This window comes from Amblyomma maculatum, chromosome 9 (assembly GCF_055883805.1).
Source record: "Amblyomma maculatum isolate TAMU_Amacu chromosome 9, ASM5588380v1, whole genome shotgun sequence".
NCBI classification, from domain to species: domain Eukaryota; kingdom Metazoa; phylum Arthropoda; class Arachnida; order Ixodida; family Ixodidae; genus Amblyomma; species Amblyomma maculatum.
In genome coordinates, this window is record NC_139352.1 from 82,814,833 (window position 1) to 82,831,383 (window position 16,551).

General features: G+C 49.3%; 1 protein-coding gene across 1 annotated transcript in view; it reads right to left on the reverse strand.

Moving 5' to 3' along the window:
* The window catches only part of LOC146179608 (putative serine carboxypeptidase CPVL), a gene marked incomplete at its 5' end in the record, with an annotated part of 164,192 nt that extends 153,823 nt beyond the window's left edge, over nt 1-10,369 (reverse strand). Inside the window, one exon of the mRNA XM_084580220.1 lies at nt 10,241-10,369. Coding sequence (XP_084436346.1) covers nt 10,241-10,369 — 129 coding nt within the window. The remainder of the gene's footprint in view (nt 1-10,240) is intronic.
* Nucleotides 10,370-16,551: the final 6,182 nt, after the last annotated feature.

Below are 16,551 nucleotides of genomic sequence, written 5' to 3' on the forward strand. Positions count from 1 at the left end.
AGGTGAATTTTGCTGATGCGCTGTGTAAACAGAGTTGTTCCCCAGGTTCCCCTACACTGTCCCATGTGATCGAAAGCCACGTCGAGTAACCACGAAAGTGCCAGGTCCAATGTTGAAGGGCAGCTTGAACGCCGCTAGGCGCAGTGCATGCATGCTGTGTTTTTTTCCTACATCCGCCACTTTTGTTTACAAGCATGCCTCTAGTCTATAGTTATCAGCGGCAGCAACAGCGCGGCTACAGTAACCAGCTGTAGTGAATGATTAAATTAAATGAAGGAATGAAAACGCGAGGTAAAAACAGTAATCGTCCACATTTCATAACCTCCGGGCTGGTGCATGCAATGAGTATTATAATAATAATAATAATAATAATAATAATAATAATAATAATAATAATAATAATAATAATAATAATAATAATAATAATAATAATAATAATAATAATAATAATAATAATAATTTATTTTCCTTTACTCCAAGTAAAGAAAAGGAACAGCCGCTAAAAAGCAACTTCGAAGAGCAGCTTGACGGGGCGGTTGCTATATTACGGCATTTCACAGCAGGGAAGTCACGTCCACAAAGTGAATAAACATTGAATGGAGAAATAATAAGACTACAACAAAAGCAGTCGGTAAATCAGGAAAAATACATGAAAATAACACAGACACGCCGCAAGACAGAACACCTAATTTAAAAATATGTATGTATAGAAACATTTCGCGGAATAATATAATGAGAGGGAGAGAGAAATCTTGACCACTATTAGGAAAGTATTGATTTAATATGGTAGGAAGCCTGAAGCGAAGCATCTGCCTGCCATAGTTCGTCCGGCACGCTGTAACGTGCCAATGCTCCGGGTTACGGGTGTCGTATGTGTTTATGTTGTCTTGAAGCGCTGCTATGAGTGTTAGTGTGTTGTCCTTTTTACTGATGCCTTGTTATATATATATATATATATATATATATATATATATATATATATATATATAGCAGTTTACACTCCTGAGTCTTACAAAGAGATGAAAAGAGCAGCGCCTAAAGAAGAAGCTCAAAAAGCGTATAGCGGAAGTCACCAAAGAAGTAGGGACACAGATTCTGCAGGAAGTGGGACTAACCTTAACAAGAGAAGAGGACTTCTCCAAGTGTCTTACCGACAACGAAAAGAGCAGGAGCCTTCTCCGGTTCCTTACGGAAAATAATTTGCATGGGTTTTTATAATATGCCTTATGGCAAGCTTGTGTAACAAAAAAAAAAGAAATATATGCATGGGAGCTAGCCAGAGCTAACTGGTACCAGTTATGCGTTTTACTCCAAAGCATATTAAATTTGATTAATACATGCATGCCTCCTAATAAGCGAAAAGGAGGTAACGAAAGGGTTAACGGAAATATACATTCAGATCGGCGAAAGAAACACGCCCACGGTGTAAGAATATTTAGGTGGTGACACAGCACGGGCGAGACACTGGACGCAAGTTTCCAGATAAAGTACCAGCCACGCTCCTCCGAACCGGGCCGCTGATCGCAGCGTCAGCGTCGATGTAGCGGTGAATCTTCGCTGGAATAAAAAAAGACACATACATCGACGACGCCGTTGCGATAGCAGCCTGCTGATATCGCGCGGCGCGTTTCTCCAGCGTGAGCCGTTTGCGTGGCCCGAACTGTTTCCCTGTCGTCACCAGAAGCATATCACCGGAGCACTTCATTCTTAAGCCGTGCTGTTGTGCCAGGAAGGCTAAAGCCCTCGGGCATTTGGGCCGACCAAGCTTCACCGCGTCACCGGGCTGTGTGGCGCCGCCGTGTCGCGGGATGGTCTTTGTTCTTCTCCCCCTGCGTTTGCGGTTTCGGGAGGAACGCGACCTCGGCAAGCGGGGGAGAGGAAACCAGCCTGACTGCTTCAGTGTGCGCAGCTTGTTACCATCGGCGTCAAGATGGGTCCCGGGATCTGCGGCTGCGACCTTGAGACCTGCAGCTGCACCCTGACCACCTGCGGCCTGACAGTGGAATGTGACTGTGTGGGCGGGGCCAGAGGAGAAGGAATGCGGGGATGTTTCCGGACGAAAAGGTTGAGAAGCGACGAGAGACTGGCTCGAGAAGCTGTCAGCGGAGGCAGGCTGCCGTCCTGCTCTCCGAGTGCTCTTTGTTCATGTTGTAAATAGATGTATAAAGCTCGTTTACTTTGTTCCTCATAATTCCGTATTCTATCGTCAATTTGACTGCGGTTCCCGACTTCGACACCACGCTACCCGTGATTCACGATAACTGGATGGCAGCTAGGGATGAACAACTCAGTCAACGGCTCCAAAGGACCTCGGCAGCAACGGGACTGACGGCCACTAGCTACTTCGACAGGGTGAGTGCCTGAGATTCACCTCGCATTTCGCCAGACCTCTCTAGCAAAGTAAATCGTTAGGAGGGATTGTGATTTTCGGGAAAATGAGTTTCAGGGGATTTTGAGTTTGTTGTGTTTCGCCAAAGTGCATAGGCGGTTTGACAACACAGGGTGTAAGACCACGATGGAGAAGTTCAAGGTGCAGGAGTTGCTCGAAATTTGCGACGAGTTGGGAATTTCGATGTGTTCTGCAAAACGGAAGAAAGACATTTTGGAGGTTATGAGTCGGGAGGCAGTGACGATTGAGGAGGCCGGAGAGGCTTGGGGAACAATTGTAGAACGCCGAGAGGAAAAAGAGCGGGAAAAGCAAGAGCTCCGCGAGGAGCAGAGAAGACAAGAGCAGCGCGAGGCACAGGAAAAACGAGAGGCCCGTGAGCATGCTCTCAAAATGAAGGAGCTTGAAAACGCTTCAAGCCATACGGACACGGCGCGTTCCAGCCCTGTATCCTTGGCCGGAGAACAGGAGAGACACACACTGAAGGATTCTGTCCCAGTGTACAGAATAGGGGACGATATCGCACTTTTCCTTGTAAATTTCGAGCGTGCATGCGGAAAGTCGCATATCGATAAGTGTGGTTGGGCAGAGAGGTTGCTTCCTTTCCTTCCCGGCGAGGCAGCTGAAGTCATAGCGCGTCTCTCGGACAGTGATTGCGACGACTATGACAAAGTAAAGAGTGCGCTGCTTCGGAAATACCGGCTCTCTGCTGAAGCATTTCGACAGCGGTTCCGCCAGGGTAAGAAAAGTGAAGAGTCCCACACCGACTTCGCGTACAGTCTCAAAGCCAACCTAACGGAGTGGCTCAAAAGTGCTGAGGTGTACAACAATCACGACAAGGTTGTAGAGTGCATTGCGTTGGAACAATATTACAGCGTGATCCCAGAAGACTTGAGGCTATGGTTGCTGGACAGGCTCACGGAAACCAGCCTGGACAAAGCAGCGCAGCTCGCTGAGGAGTACTACGTTCGTAGGAATCTGCAGAGCAAGGTAGCTTGTGGTGAGCTGTCAGGAAAAGATTTCCTTTCAAAGAATGTACCCAAGCAAAGATTGCCGCTACCAGGCAGAAATTACCGGAAGGAGGATACGGGTCAGAAGCGCACAGATATGGAAGACGAACCGGAGTCACCAAAATCTAACGAACCACGGGAGCCAAAGGACGATGCGGCTCGCGTGTTCGAAAGGCGGCGGCCCATAGTATGTTATAACTGCAATAGACAGGGTCACATCTCTTCCAACTGTAAGCAGCGAAAGGTTGTGTATGCTAGCATACGAGAGTCAGATGGAAACATGAAACTTCTAGAGCCGTACATGCAGGAAGTATTGTTAAACGGGAAGAAATATAAAGCTCTGCGCGATACCGCCGCAACCATGGACATTGCGCACCCTTCCTGTGTTTCCCCCACTGACTACACAGGCGAATGCGCGTGGATTAGGCAAGTTGCAGAGGACAAAAGCGTGCGCTTACCTATCGCGAAGGTAACTGTAGAAGGAACATTTGGCCAACTACGCACAGAAGCAGCTGTCAGCGCTAACTTACCGAGAAACTTGCCATACCTTTTCTCGAATCAATCAGAGCAGCTGTTGAGCGAGAAAGGTCTCTCATTCGCTACAGGTTCGGTTAGTACTGCACTTACGAACTCCAGAGCACTAGAGCTGTCGCAAAAACGTGAATGTGCTCGAGTGAATGAGCAGACATCGAGCCGTTCCCTCGATCAATCAGGGGCATCTTGCGGACCCGAACAGCCGAGCCCCGAAAACAGTGAACCAGCTGCGACTCCTAAAATCCAACCAGCATCCGTTAACGCGGAGAAGAGAGAGCAGCAGATTAATGCGGACAGCTCAGCGCTAACCCCTATTTCATCTTGCTTGAAGCACTGTGATGCAAAGGGACGCTCACACGAGCGGCTTCCAGTGCTAGAGCAATTTGTTGTGGAGGTAGAAGACCGAACGCAAACTGACGAGAAGCAGCTTATTGTGCAAACTGAGTCGTCAGATGCTCTGGATTCGGTAAAGTTGACGCTCTGCTTCGAGAACAATGCAAATGGCATGCAAGGCAATGAGTTTGCAGACGTTGAACATTGTCGGTCTGATACTGCCGGATATGTAGAGATAAACAGCAAATCGCTGCTGAACCGCGCAGATGCGGAGGGCGAGAAGCCAAATATAATTAATCCGCACAGGTTAGAGCAGCGGGTTGAGGAGGAAGGCGACCGAAGTGGGACGCTTAAGGGCAGGTGCCCAACTGTTACGGTAACGGAATCGACTAAGATCGGTGATCAAGAATGGTTGTTTTTCAGAAATAACGAAGTGGTGAATCGTGCGCCAAAGGAAAAGCCTTACCGCGGAGAGCTTAGAAAACAAACGGGTGCTGTTTCCGCTCAGATGACCTACGCGGATGCATCGGCTGTTGACCGAAATGGGAAATTCTTGAACAAGGATCATCTTGCGACAAAAACCAGAGGGCGCCGTCTGGGCATCATGTCCAAAAGAAAAGTGACAGGGCTGCCTCATAGATCAGGAAGCGCAAGATCGCGCTACGTTTTGCGTATGAGTGCGCGGGGATCCGTTGGTAAGGGCCGGCCATCTAGGCGAAGTTCTCTCCGACTGTGGAAAAGAAAGGTACGCCATAGACTAAAGGGGTTATCTTTCGGGACACGTTCGTTTCGGAGGGCTGTAAAAGCAATTTTGCGACGAGAGCAAAGAACAGCTTATCGCTTAATTCGGTTCTCGTTTTCATGTGGCGGATGCTATCGGCACCTGTCCAGTCTAGGCTGTCGCGACGTTTCAGCGAAGAGCCGAGAGTCTCCAGAAGGCGAAAGCAGGACTACCTGCAATGTTCGTTGCCTCCTCGGGAATCTAGCAGAAGCACTCGTAACGCGACCCAGACGGGCGCGACTGAAGGAAACCTAAGCGAAGCGCCATGCCAAGTCGATGAAAGTTAGATTTTCTCTGCGAGAGTCAGTGTAAAATTAGTTGTAAATATATTACACCGCAATTGTATTTTCAGCTTCAAAAAAAAAAAAAAAGGACTTGCATTTTGTTGACATTGCCTTAGCACTTTTTAAGAAACTGGATGAATGGCGTGGCAACGAGTTGAAAGTATGTTTTGTGAAAAGCGCTTCATCGAAAGGCTACTTTATTTTCTTTCGCATTGCTTTAGATCGTGAATGTTAGTTATTTCCTCAAGTTGAGGTGATCGTTATGCATTTTATTCTTTTAGTGACTTTTGTGGGTGAACCGCTTAAACCCAGTGTATTTCATTTTGGCCAAGGAGACAGAATGGCGCGTCTTGACGGTATATTGGTTTATTCGGGGTATTATTGGGGCCAAATTCAAACCCTGCTTCGGCAATATCGGTCGTCCCTTCCTTACCCGATACCTTCCGAGATGCAGAGAACAGCGCGTTCTTGGCTCTTAGTGAATTACGAGCGTGGTCAAACGCCCTAGAAGGCTATATTGACCAGAACTTCTTACCTGGTGTGCACCTTGTGTTTGTTCGCAAAATTTTATTTTGATATCAGATGTACGCGGATTTTTGTTACACTTGCAGTTTTAAATATCTTGGTCTGGCGGGATGAGTGGTTTTCGAATGGCACTTGTTCTCGTTGAGTGTGGCTTGGGGCCTGTTGTCCCGTCAAGCTAGCCTCAAAGAAAATTCGGAGGCCGAACGAACATCTCCCGTTGGTGACCAGTGGCTGCACTTCATCGGCGTTACGGGAGCGGAATCCTGCAAGGGAGAGGATTTTCTTGGCGCGCCTAACCAGCTGAGCTGCGTGTGAGCAGATCATCGTCCGGCGCATTGTCTGGCGGCGGGGGTGCTGTTGTGCCAGGAAGGCTAAAGCCCTCGGGCATTTGGGCCGACCAAGCTTCACCGCGTCACCGGGCTGTGTGGCGCCGCCGTGTCGCGGGATGGTCTTTGTTCTTCTCCCCCTGCGTTTGCGGTTTCGGGAGGAACGCGACCTCGGCAAGCGGGGGAGAGGAAACCAGCCTGACTGCTTCAGTGTGCGCAGCTTGTTACCATCGGCGTCAAGATGGGTCCCGGGATCTGCGGCTGCGACCTTGAGACCTGCAGCTGCACCCTGACCACCTGCGGCCTGACAGTGGAATGTGACTGTGTGGGCGGGGCCAGAGGAGAAGGAATGCGGGGATGTTTCCGGACGAAAAGGTTGAGAAGCGACGAGAGACTGGCTCGAGGCCCCGCCGGGGTGGTGCAGTGGTAAGACGCCCGACTACTGTGCCGGAGTTCCCGGGTTCGAACCCGACCTCGGCGGCTGCGTTTCGATGGAGGCGAAACGAAGAGGCGTCGTGTGCTGTGCGATGTCAGCGCACGTTAAAGATCCCCAGGTGGTCGAAATTACTCCGTAGCCCTCCACTACGGCTCCTCTTTCTCTCTTTCCACTTTCATTCCCACCTTCCTCCCTTCCCTTACGGCGCGGTTCGGGTGTCCACAGAGCAAGTGTGACAGTTACTGCGCCTTTCCCTTCCTGTGAACCAATTTAACTTAACTTAACTTTAGACTGGCTCGAGAAGCTGTCAGCGGAGGCAGGCTGCCGTCCTGCTCTCCGAGTGCTCTTTGTTCATGTTGTAAATAGATGTATAAAGCTCTTTTACTTTGTTCCTCATAATTCCGTATTCTATCGTCAATTTGACTGCGGTTCCCGACTTCGACACCACGCTACCCGTGATTCACGATAGTGCCCAGTGCGTCACTGCAGAAATGAAGTACAGAATAATTTTGCGGCTTGTCAATACTACTGACGTAATTTATTCCTAACAACGAAGTGAAGAAAAGGTTGAAGATGCACTTCATGTTTAAATTTGGGGGAGTACTACATTACTCAACCATTCAGTCATCGTTATTCAATTGAAGGCGCCGGGGAAGCAGTTTTCTCACTTTGGATAGCGTAAATAGAGCAGGGAAAGCGAATCCTGCGTTCGGTTGGGCGAATGGGAGAAAAATATAAAAATTCATAGGGTATTTGTAACCACTTATTGAAGGAACTTCAACAGCTCCCCGTACCGCTTCGTGCAAACTGAGCGGAAGAATCGAATAAGCAAGAGAAGAAAAGTACGGACGAGTTAGGTGTACGAAAACCGGAACAAATGCTGCCGTGATTTAAGGCTTTTTTGCCTCAAGCAAGCTCAACTGTCTTCAAAATTTGCACGAAACCCGACTGCAGGAACGGCTGCACGATCTATCTATCTATCTATGTTCATCAACTGATTTATATGCTGCTTTGGCGCACCACATCACATTACTGTTCGCCGATCTCTAACGTAGATTCGAGAAAGCTGTTAACCGTAATTCTACCTCTATTGTTTTGTATGGAATGAATTATACTCGGTGTTCTTTTTCCATTGTTGTGAAATTCTCTGCCCCTCTGTACTGTACCCAATACCCTGAGGATAAAAGAATGAGGAAAAGGAAAAACAGAAGCTAAGAGAAATAATGGTATAGAGGAAGTGAGAGGGGGGGGGGGGGGGGGCGGGGAATTCAGTGGGAGCTGGCAGAATCTAGTTAGGGGACCTCTAATTTATGGAAGGAATAAAGTAAGGAGCAAACTAAGGATGAGCGGGCACACTGATGGGCGAACAAAAGATGCAAAGTCAAAGAACAAATGAAACGACCGAAGGTTAATGCTTTGTTGTTAAAGTGCCACCGCTTATGCGTACAGCAGGTTCAAATTCCGCGCAAAACATTAATCGCCTTCTGCGCTTTTATTTAAGCATTCATGAAGCCAAAGATTGATAAAACTGCGCTGACTAATGGACCTAGACAAAAACAACGCGGCAAAAATATTTGTCTCTCATCATCGGCCACAGTTTACGAGAAAATGGCTCTCAAAAAGCGTGTATTCACCATAGAAAAGCATTGCCTCCCACTACGTCACAGGCCGCTGAGCGAACTGCCATCTCGTACTGCTTATGGCGATTTCCACTGGTCGGTACGGAGCACGTTTTCTTGCTCCGGGACGACGATTTCGATTTCCACTGGTCGACCAAGATAGGTTGCGCGTATTCCGCTGGTCGTTTGGGGCAGCTCAGGCCGCTCCAGCTCGATCCGCCGACCGAAGTCGGATCTCGCCGGATGTCCTAGTCGCTGACGCGGTCACTTCCGGATGCTGCTGGATTCTTCTGGCTGTTTTTGACCGTTTCAGCGACATCGGCAGAGGACGCTGTATGTCACCGTTTTTTGCGCGAATATGTCGAAGTGCGTCTATCGAAAAACGTCTGCAGCGTTAAAAAAAAATGAGAAAGCAAGTTGTTGAGTGCCGCACTCCTGCCTATTTATCAACCGCAAACATTTTGGCGCTGGGATGCGGCTACAAATTTCGAAACCGGCTCAGCTTTACTTCCGCCGCGCGCTCTACACGTTCCGCTGGTCGACCAAGGCTGGTTCGCTCTGTGGCGCTTTAGGTCGGCTCGGGCGCCCAGCTCCGATCGACCAGTGGAAATCGCCATTAGATTAACTAGGGGACTTTATCTGGAACCGGCGCGGTACGCTGTGTCCCCACCTATATATCTTGCACCGTGAACACGCCACAGGAAGAACCCGAAGGAGATCCAAATGACGAAATGGACCGAGAATAACAATCCTGGAAGTACAAACGGCCGTTATGGAAATGAGAAGGAACTGGAACCGAGAAGAGCGAATAGCCCCGTCACTATAACAAGCGCCCTCGCTGGGCACAACCAGGCTTCGCAAACGTGAAACCGCAGCCCACTCACCATACGCGCCTAGTTTTTATCATCCAACGGGCGAGAGGGAGGGTGCGAATTTACGTCAGCTGTTGTACCCTCGGAGCTGACGAGTACCGATAAGCCACAGCCAACGCAACGCCGTCACACGGCTGCGCGCTTGCTCCGGCAGCCTTCGGAGCAGCCTGGTTACTCTCGATAAAGACGGTACGCAACATTTCGCGCCTGACATCTCTGTAAAGCATATTTATCAGTAAATATGTGCGGTGCATTTCCAGACGAGCCCCCTACGTTTGGGAGGAGAGTCGCACAGCGGCTTTTTTTTTTTTTTTTTTTTTGTGAGCGTCTTGTACAGCGCCCCGATATCATGTTGCATGGCGGAAGTTAAAAAAAAAAGCTATTCCAAGTTCTAGCGACGCGCATGAGCCGCATAAGGCAGTATGATGATGCCGTCGAGACACGGTTCATTTTGTATATTGAGAGGAATGAAACGCAAAATAATGGGCACGACGTCACTCCTTCCTCGAAACATCGATCGTGGCTAAGTAGACAGTAAGTATTAAAATGAATGCATGTGTAGCTGCGTCGCGTACATGTATGTGGTGAGCAAGTCGTAATCAAACATTTCGAGAGGCTTCATATTCCGACGCCCGTGCACGCGCTGCATGGTCTGCGCCGTACGGGAAGAAAAATACGAGGAAACCATGCAGAAAGCGCAGAACGATATCTGAGAACCACAGCGATATCACGGGGGAAAAAAATAAACGGAAAAATAGTTAATTAGCATATATGCGCGTTGATGATCTTGGGTACACCCACGTGATTCAAAATAATTGTATGCTTCCAGGGATGCCTGGACGGTCTCTGCAGTGAAGCGACTCGGAGAAAAATCATGTACGCGACAATTTTTGCCTTGCCCACTGGTGGCAGAGCACCCGCGTCAATCCAGAGGACTTCCCAATCTGTTTCATGCATAACAAATGGGCCCGTGTGCACAACGCCGTCAATGTACAGCTGTTCATAGTAGTGCTATTTATCCGATTCCGAGAAGCTTTTCACGTAGTCCGACATTGATACAATGCACACCACATTCCCTTGCAAATACTGCAAGTCTGACGATTTACGGGACTGTTCACAGCCCGATAAACTTACCGCGCACAGTTGCAGACGACCATATGCACCACCGGCACCGTCGCTAGCAGACGCTCCGGAGCTGGCTGCGGCCGCGGGGGGTATCTGCGCTGACGTTTGCTGCAATGCACGACTTTGGTTCGGTCCATATTGTCATATGGCACTTGACAACTTCTTTTAGAGCGCAGCTTTGTGGCGCCCTTCCCTGGGTTTCGCGTCGGCGTCGACCTCAGCTCCGCTCCCTTTCAGATCCCCAGCTCAGCCACCCTCTTCCTGCGTAGCGCCGACTGCGCGTGCTATCTGATTGCTGCGCGCGCTTCCCTGCTCGCCGCTGCTTATACCCCCCCCCCCCCCCCCACTTTTTCTGCGTGGCGGCGAGGTGTGAGTGAAAAACTTTATTAAGTATATTTAAGGTGTTCTCCGGTTGCCGAAACGCCAGCTTGCTATCAGCGGATCACGGTGCGTGCATCCCAAGCCGAAACGCAGAGTCACGTTCTCTTCACTCGCTAGCGGCGCCAGCGGCATCAGTCAGTCGCTGCTATCTGTTCGTCGCGCAACGTTCCTATGGGCCCAGGCGCTGCCTCCCGCAACCTCCTGATAACTTAATTGCTATCTTCATTTCTCCGACAACAAAGCTTCTTTCATGACGGCCAAGAACTGATAGTGGAGTGTTTCTTGAAGGAATACGTGTGAAAAATTAAAAAAAAACGTTGTCTGTAATTGTACATACGTGTCTTGCTCGAAATCTTTGCCTCAATCTATCGAAAAGGTGAAACAGCTGATGAGCTGCTCTCAAATTTCGCATTAGGAAGTAACGTAATCATCGTCAATTTTTTTAAATGTAATTCTGTCTAGGGTGCATCATTTTAGCGACAGTATCATCATGTTAATTTACCACATGTATATCAGACAATAAGGAAATTAGAATAAATAAATAAAGAATAAAGAAGAATAATGAGCAAATAAGACAATAAGAAATAAACAATAAGGCAGCATACCAGACAATAAGCAAAACTACGCGATTCGCTACATGAGACTTGGGTGTGTCCGGATTCACAACAAGGATTATTCGGGGAGTAAGTACACTGTTTCCGCAATGACACAGCATACTTTGTCACATATTTCTTCCAAATGGTGGCCAACGTTTAACGACCGGCCACCACTTCTGGTGCTCTGCGAAAGGAGAAAAATGCTGCGCTAAGTTGTGTTTACATGTGTTTCGATGGGTCGCCCTCCCAACTCGCACCCCCATACGTTTCGCGGTGTTTCAAAAATACTTCGCCTCGGAATTGAGATTTCATACTTTCACGATCTGGTCTAGAATGTCCATGGTTGCTCTGCGCCGAATAACGACATCATAGGTGCCCCGTGAAATGAGAAAACTGCTTTGAAATATTTCGGTTGCATGTATTCCTAACGGCGTTACGCCTAAATTTCACCCCCTATCGGCCCAGCCTGGCGACAGAAGCGCCACCGCATCGTGCTTACGCCACAGATCGGTGTTGATGTGAACTATTAGAATAATGTTCTAGTTGATAGCTGCGCGGGTGACTCGGAAGTGCTGCCGCCGCCGCCCATGCGCCAGGAGGGAGTGACGTCACACGGTGCACAGCTGGCGCGCCGAGGCCACCACCGACTCCTCCGCGGTGTTTCAAGAATGGCGAAAGCCTACCCTTCCTCTCCTGTCATTTGCTTCTCATTGTTTGCGTCTTATCGGCGTTCGTTACAGTGCTATACGGTGGCTAGATGGGTAGGTGTGCCGACCGGCAGGGCACAAAGCGTAGTTCCGCGTGCCTCCGCTTCATGACGACGAAACTGGCGCTGCTGTTCTCCGCCCGGTGCTCACCGGCGGATCGTATGCTACTTGTCGCAAACGCATCGCGCGTTTTGTTAACCTCATTTTTGTTTAAAAACATTACTTATTACTTGCGTTATCAGTCAAAATAGTAGCTGAAACTGAGACTTTTGCGGTCTGCCATTGAAACAATAAACAGACGACACTAGCTACCTGTTTTCTCGTCTGTTTGCTGTCTGTCATCGTCCACATGCAAGCGCCGTAGCGAAGCAGGCGCTGTGCTTTTTGTGAGAAGTGATCGGAATGAAGACCAAAAAGGACACAACTTGTTTCGCAACCTTCTGCAAATCCGGCTACAAGTCATCGAGAAAAAGACTGGAAGTCTCGCTGTTTTCGGCGCCGCGGGATCCCGAACTGTTCAAAAGATGGGAGCTTGCTCTTCATCGGGCCGACAAGAGGTTGCAGCCACACTCCGTTGTGTGTGAGCGGCATTTGACCAAGAGTGTATCGAACGGGATTACAAATATATGATAGAAGGCAACGTTGTTAGCCTCCCACGTTCTCACCCACGATTGACAAAAGATGCCGTGCCTTCTGCCCTGCCCGATGCTCCTGCTTACCTGTCAAGAAAGGTGACCGCGAAACGAAAGACGAAGAATTCCACAGGCTGCCGCCCAACCAAGGCTGCCAGAAATGACAGCCACGACCTTGAGACAGTGCCGGACGATCCAGTACCTTCAAGCTCCAGTGAAGGTATCTCTACGTCTGTAACCGAAGTGTCACCTCGTCCGGTTGACATTGACTTCACTACCTGCACGGTATCCCACAGCGGCTGGGCACATCACTCTATTGAAGATTCTGGCGCCTCTGCGTTCTCGACTTGCAGAAAAAGCGGACAGAGCATCGTTCTGGTGAAAGTAATACTCCTGGAGCACTGTGCGTCAAAACTGCGAGCCACCGTCTCCGTGCAAGGCGCCGTAACACAGAAGCTGGATTTGGAAACTCGTGAACAGGTTGGGGACCTTTTGGCTGACGTGGATGCCATGATTCCATGTCAGGGCATAAAATGCACTGACCAACTTGACACCGTCCTCGCGAAATCCAAGAATATAAGAATCCACGGAAACACAACATTCAGCTCCAAATGCGTCGGCATCGCCACAAGTCATGGAGACTCCCGTTTGCATTGCCGATACGCAAAAAGTTGCTCCTAAATCAGCTGTCGCACAAAAGAACAAAGGACCGGAGGTCGAGGGAGCGCGAAAAGAAGAGAAAGCTTGTAACCGCAAAGTTCAAGAGACTGAAGCGAAATATGTTTACTCTTGAGACATAACTGGAAGAGATGAGGAGGAAGAACTCAAAACTAGAAAGCTGCGCGCTCATGTCAAGAATAGAAAATTTGCCAGTAAGACAACAGTCACAAGTCATGCCTGTTTAAGTGCTTCAAAGCGGAAAAGCACGAAGGATTTTAAGTACCAGCGCGAGTGGCTGCTCGAATGCTTGATAATGCGGATGAGGAGCAAACGGCTTTATGAGCACCTGCGCAAGGAGAAGATCATGCTGCTGCCCGGCAGAACGTGTCTCCAACGGTACCTGCGCGGATTTCGAAGCGGATTCGGCTTCAACAAACGGGTGTTTGCTGCCTTGAAGGAAAAATGCATATGCATGACGGAGCAGCAACGTCATGGCGGCATTATGATGGATGAAATTAAACTTTCCAAGAACCTGACGGTCAGTCACTACGGGAAAGTGAACGGTTTGGTGGACCTCGAAAAATGTTCATCTAGCTCCAGCTCAGAATTGGCGGATCACGCCCTAGTTGTTCTCTTCCAACCATTCACGGGAAAGTGGCACCAGGTGCTTGGCGTTTTCGCCTCGAAGGGGAATGTGAAAGCTGATGTGCTAGCAAAAATTACGGTGGAGGGTGTGATAATGGCAGAAAACGCCTCACTTTTTGTGTATTTCATAACAGACGCTGCTAGCTGGAATCGTTCCATGTGGCATATTTTTGGAATTTCTGGGAAAGCAGGACAAGTTGTCTGCAAGTCGCCGCACCCTGTGGACAAGAACCGCTCCTTGCACTTCGTCTCCGATTTTCCCCATTTGGTGAAGAATGTAAGAAACAGCTTGCTCCAGCACCCTTTAACAACTCCTCAGGGCGTGGCATCCATCAGTCATGTTGATGCCGCAGGGCAACTAGATCAGCGTAGCCATGTCGGCTTGAAGGCAATGCCCAGGGTGCACAAAGCTGTTGTAAGGCCCGACACATTCGAGAAGATGCGCTTAAATTATGCGTTTCGCTTGTTCTCTGATGATGTCCGGCGTGGTCTTTTCACGTATAGACAGCAGATTGAGCACAACCACGGTTCAGTTCACGCGACCGATGAACTTGTCAAACTGATGCAGGAGATCATCAGCATCATGACTTCAAGATTTCCAGCTGCCGCCCTCCGCCCGAACTCTGCGAAAGCTCGGCGACTTCGTGACTTCCTCACCTATCTTGATGAGTGGCAACGCTGTGCTCAGAAGGAGGGATTCTTATCAGGGAGCACTGCAGAAGGCCTCCGAGTCACGCTGTCGATCACTCTTTCCCTCTTGGATTATCTGTCGTCCAAAATAGGCTACAGGTACTTAATGACCGCCAGACTAAGCCAAGACATCTTGGAGCAACTGTTTGGGGTTTTGCGACAAATGACAGGAAGTAACGACCATCCAACCCCCGTTCAGTTCTTGATCTCCATAAACACTCTGGAGTTCATGAACTTGGCCAAGTCACGTGATCATGGGAATGTTTCACCCGGTCTACTAAGCAGCTTGCTTGACACCGATGATGTCATAGCAAAAGCAGAGACCCAGCAGAGGTATGTGGACGACTTACTGGACATAGGGAATGTGCAGGCGGCACACGAAGGGCTCAGCGCTTGCCAGCTTGACAACGACCACAGCAGCCTGGCGGTAGGAAAAAGTGATTCGCGGCTGATTTTCTATTTGGCAGGATACGTGGCGCGAAAGTTTCTTTCGAAGACTAAATGTGCCGATTGTGCCACTGTTTTGCTGGCATCGCCAGAAGCTCCCCTTCCGCCTGTGGCCGCTCTCCCAGCCCACGTAAGCATGGGGAACTTAATATTCCCATCTGATGCTTTGAACAGTCTCGTGACATCTCTCGAGGAGACCTTCAGTCACTGCTTCACAGTCACTGAACTGAGGCGAGAAAGTCTCGCAGACTACGCCTCTTTTCTGCAGCTCAAACCTCCGCCTATGATCGGTTGTGAGGAGCATAGGATTGAGATCACTAACAGCGTCGTCAAGTTTTACTCTATCATGCGCCTCCACTTCTTGGTCAAGAGCAAGAACCTGGCCCGTGAAAACGCGCGAAAAAAAAGAAAACACCTGAAATTGAGACGCGTGCTTTGAACGCATAGGCATGATTTTGGGGTGTGTTACTTCACTGACTCAAAAACACTAATGTGTGCATGTCATTTATTGCACTTTCAAAAGTTCAGCTAGAAGATACCGTTTTGCAATACAAGCTTATGCACTCGTTTTATTTTATTTATTCGCAAGGTCTGCTTACGCCCATGCACACGCATAAATCACAGTTGAGCACTGTGTTAATATATATTCGCGTTGCCTTGTGATGGCGTGAAACATTTAATGAAAAAAAAAATTAAGAACGAGGAGGTGACATAACAGTGCTTGGAGTTGCTTGCCTGAAAAATCGGGAACGCAGCAAACACGCTGTACGTAAACAAAAAACCTTAAACTCGGCTCCCCTGCCTTTGTAATATGCTTACATCCCTTCCCTATTCCCGTAAGACAGCTTGTTTGCAATAAACTCTTTTGCACTTGGAAAAAAGTGAAGCGAGTCGCTTTCTGTCATGCGTGGCGACGGCCGGAGGAAACGGTCATGAACCGGGCTTTCGCTGGTGGCGCCACTGCGGCGTCATGAAGAAAAGGCACGCGTTACCCCCGCCGGTCGGCACACCTACCCATCTAGACACCGTAGCGGTAGCTACCAAATGCGTGGCCGCGATCGGCTCCGTCGCGGCGCTGCGACGGAGCCGATCGCTGAGGCCACGCCAAATGCGGCCTAACTCCCGCTCCCTCCGTGAGGGAGCGCTACAGCCAGATTGACGTCATCCCATCTGCCGCAGAAACAGGGGCCCCAACTCGCGCTGTCAACTCGCGAGGCGGTAGCTACCAACCGCGGCCCAACTCCCGCTCCTACCGCAGCTACCGTCGGGGGTGCAAAGTTGGATACTATAGGAGGTGGCCTAGCGGCAGGTGGAACAAACGCAGTCTCCAGGGATGCTTTCATTTCTGCTGGCGTAAAGAGTGCCGTTGCAACCGGTGCCGGAGCGGCAGTTGTACATTCTGCCTTAACCTCACCCACAACCAAGTATATGTTGCAGCCACGGCACTCCTTGCCTCGCTACTAGTTATACATAGAATAACCAGGCAGCACCCCGCAATAAACTATAGTTGAACCATATGCCGTGGCCAGAGTAAATCACTGCATAACCATAAGCATAACCAA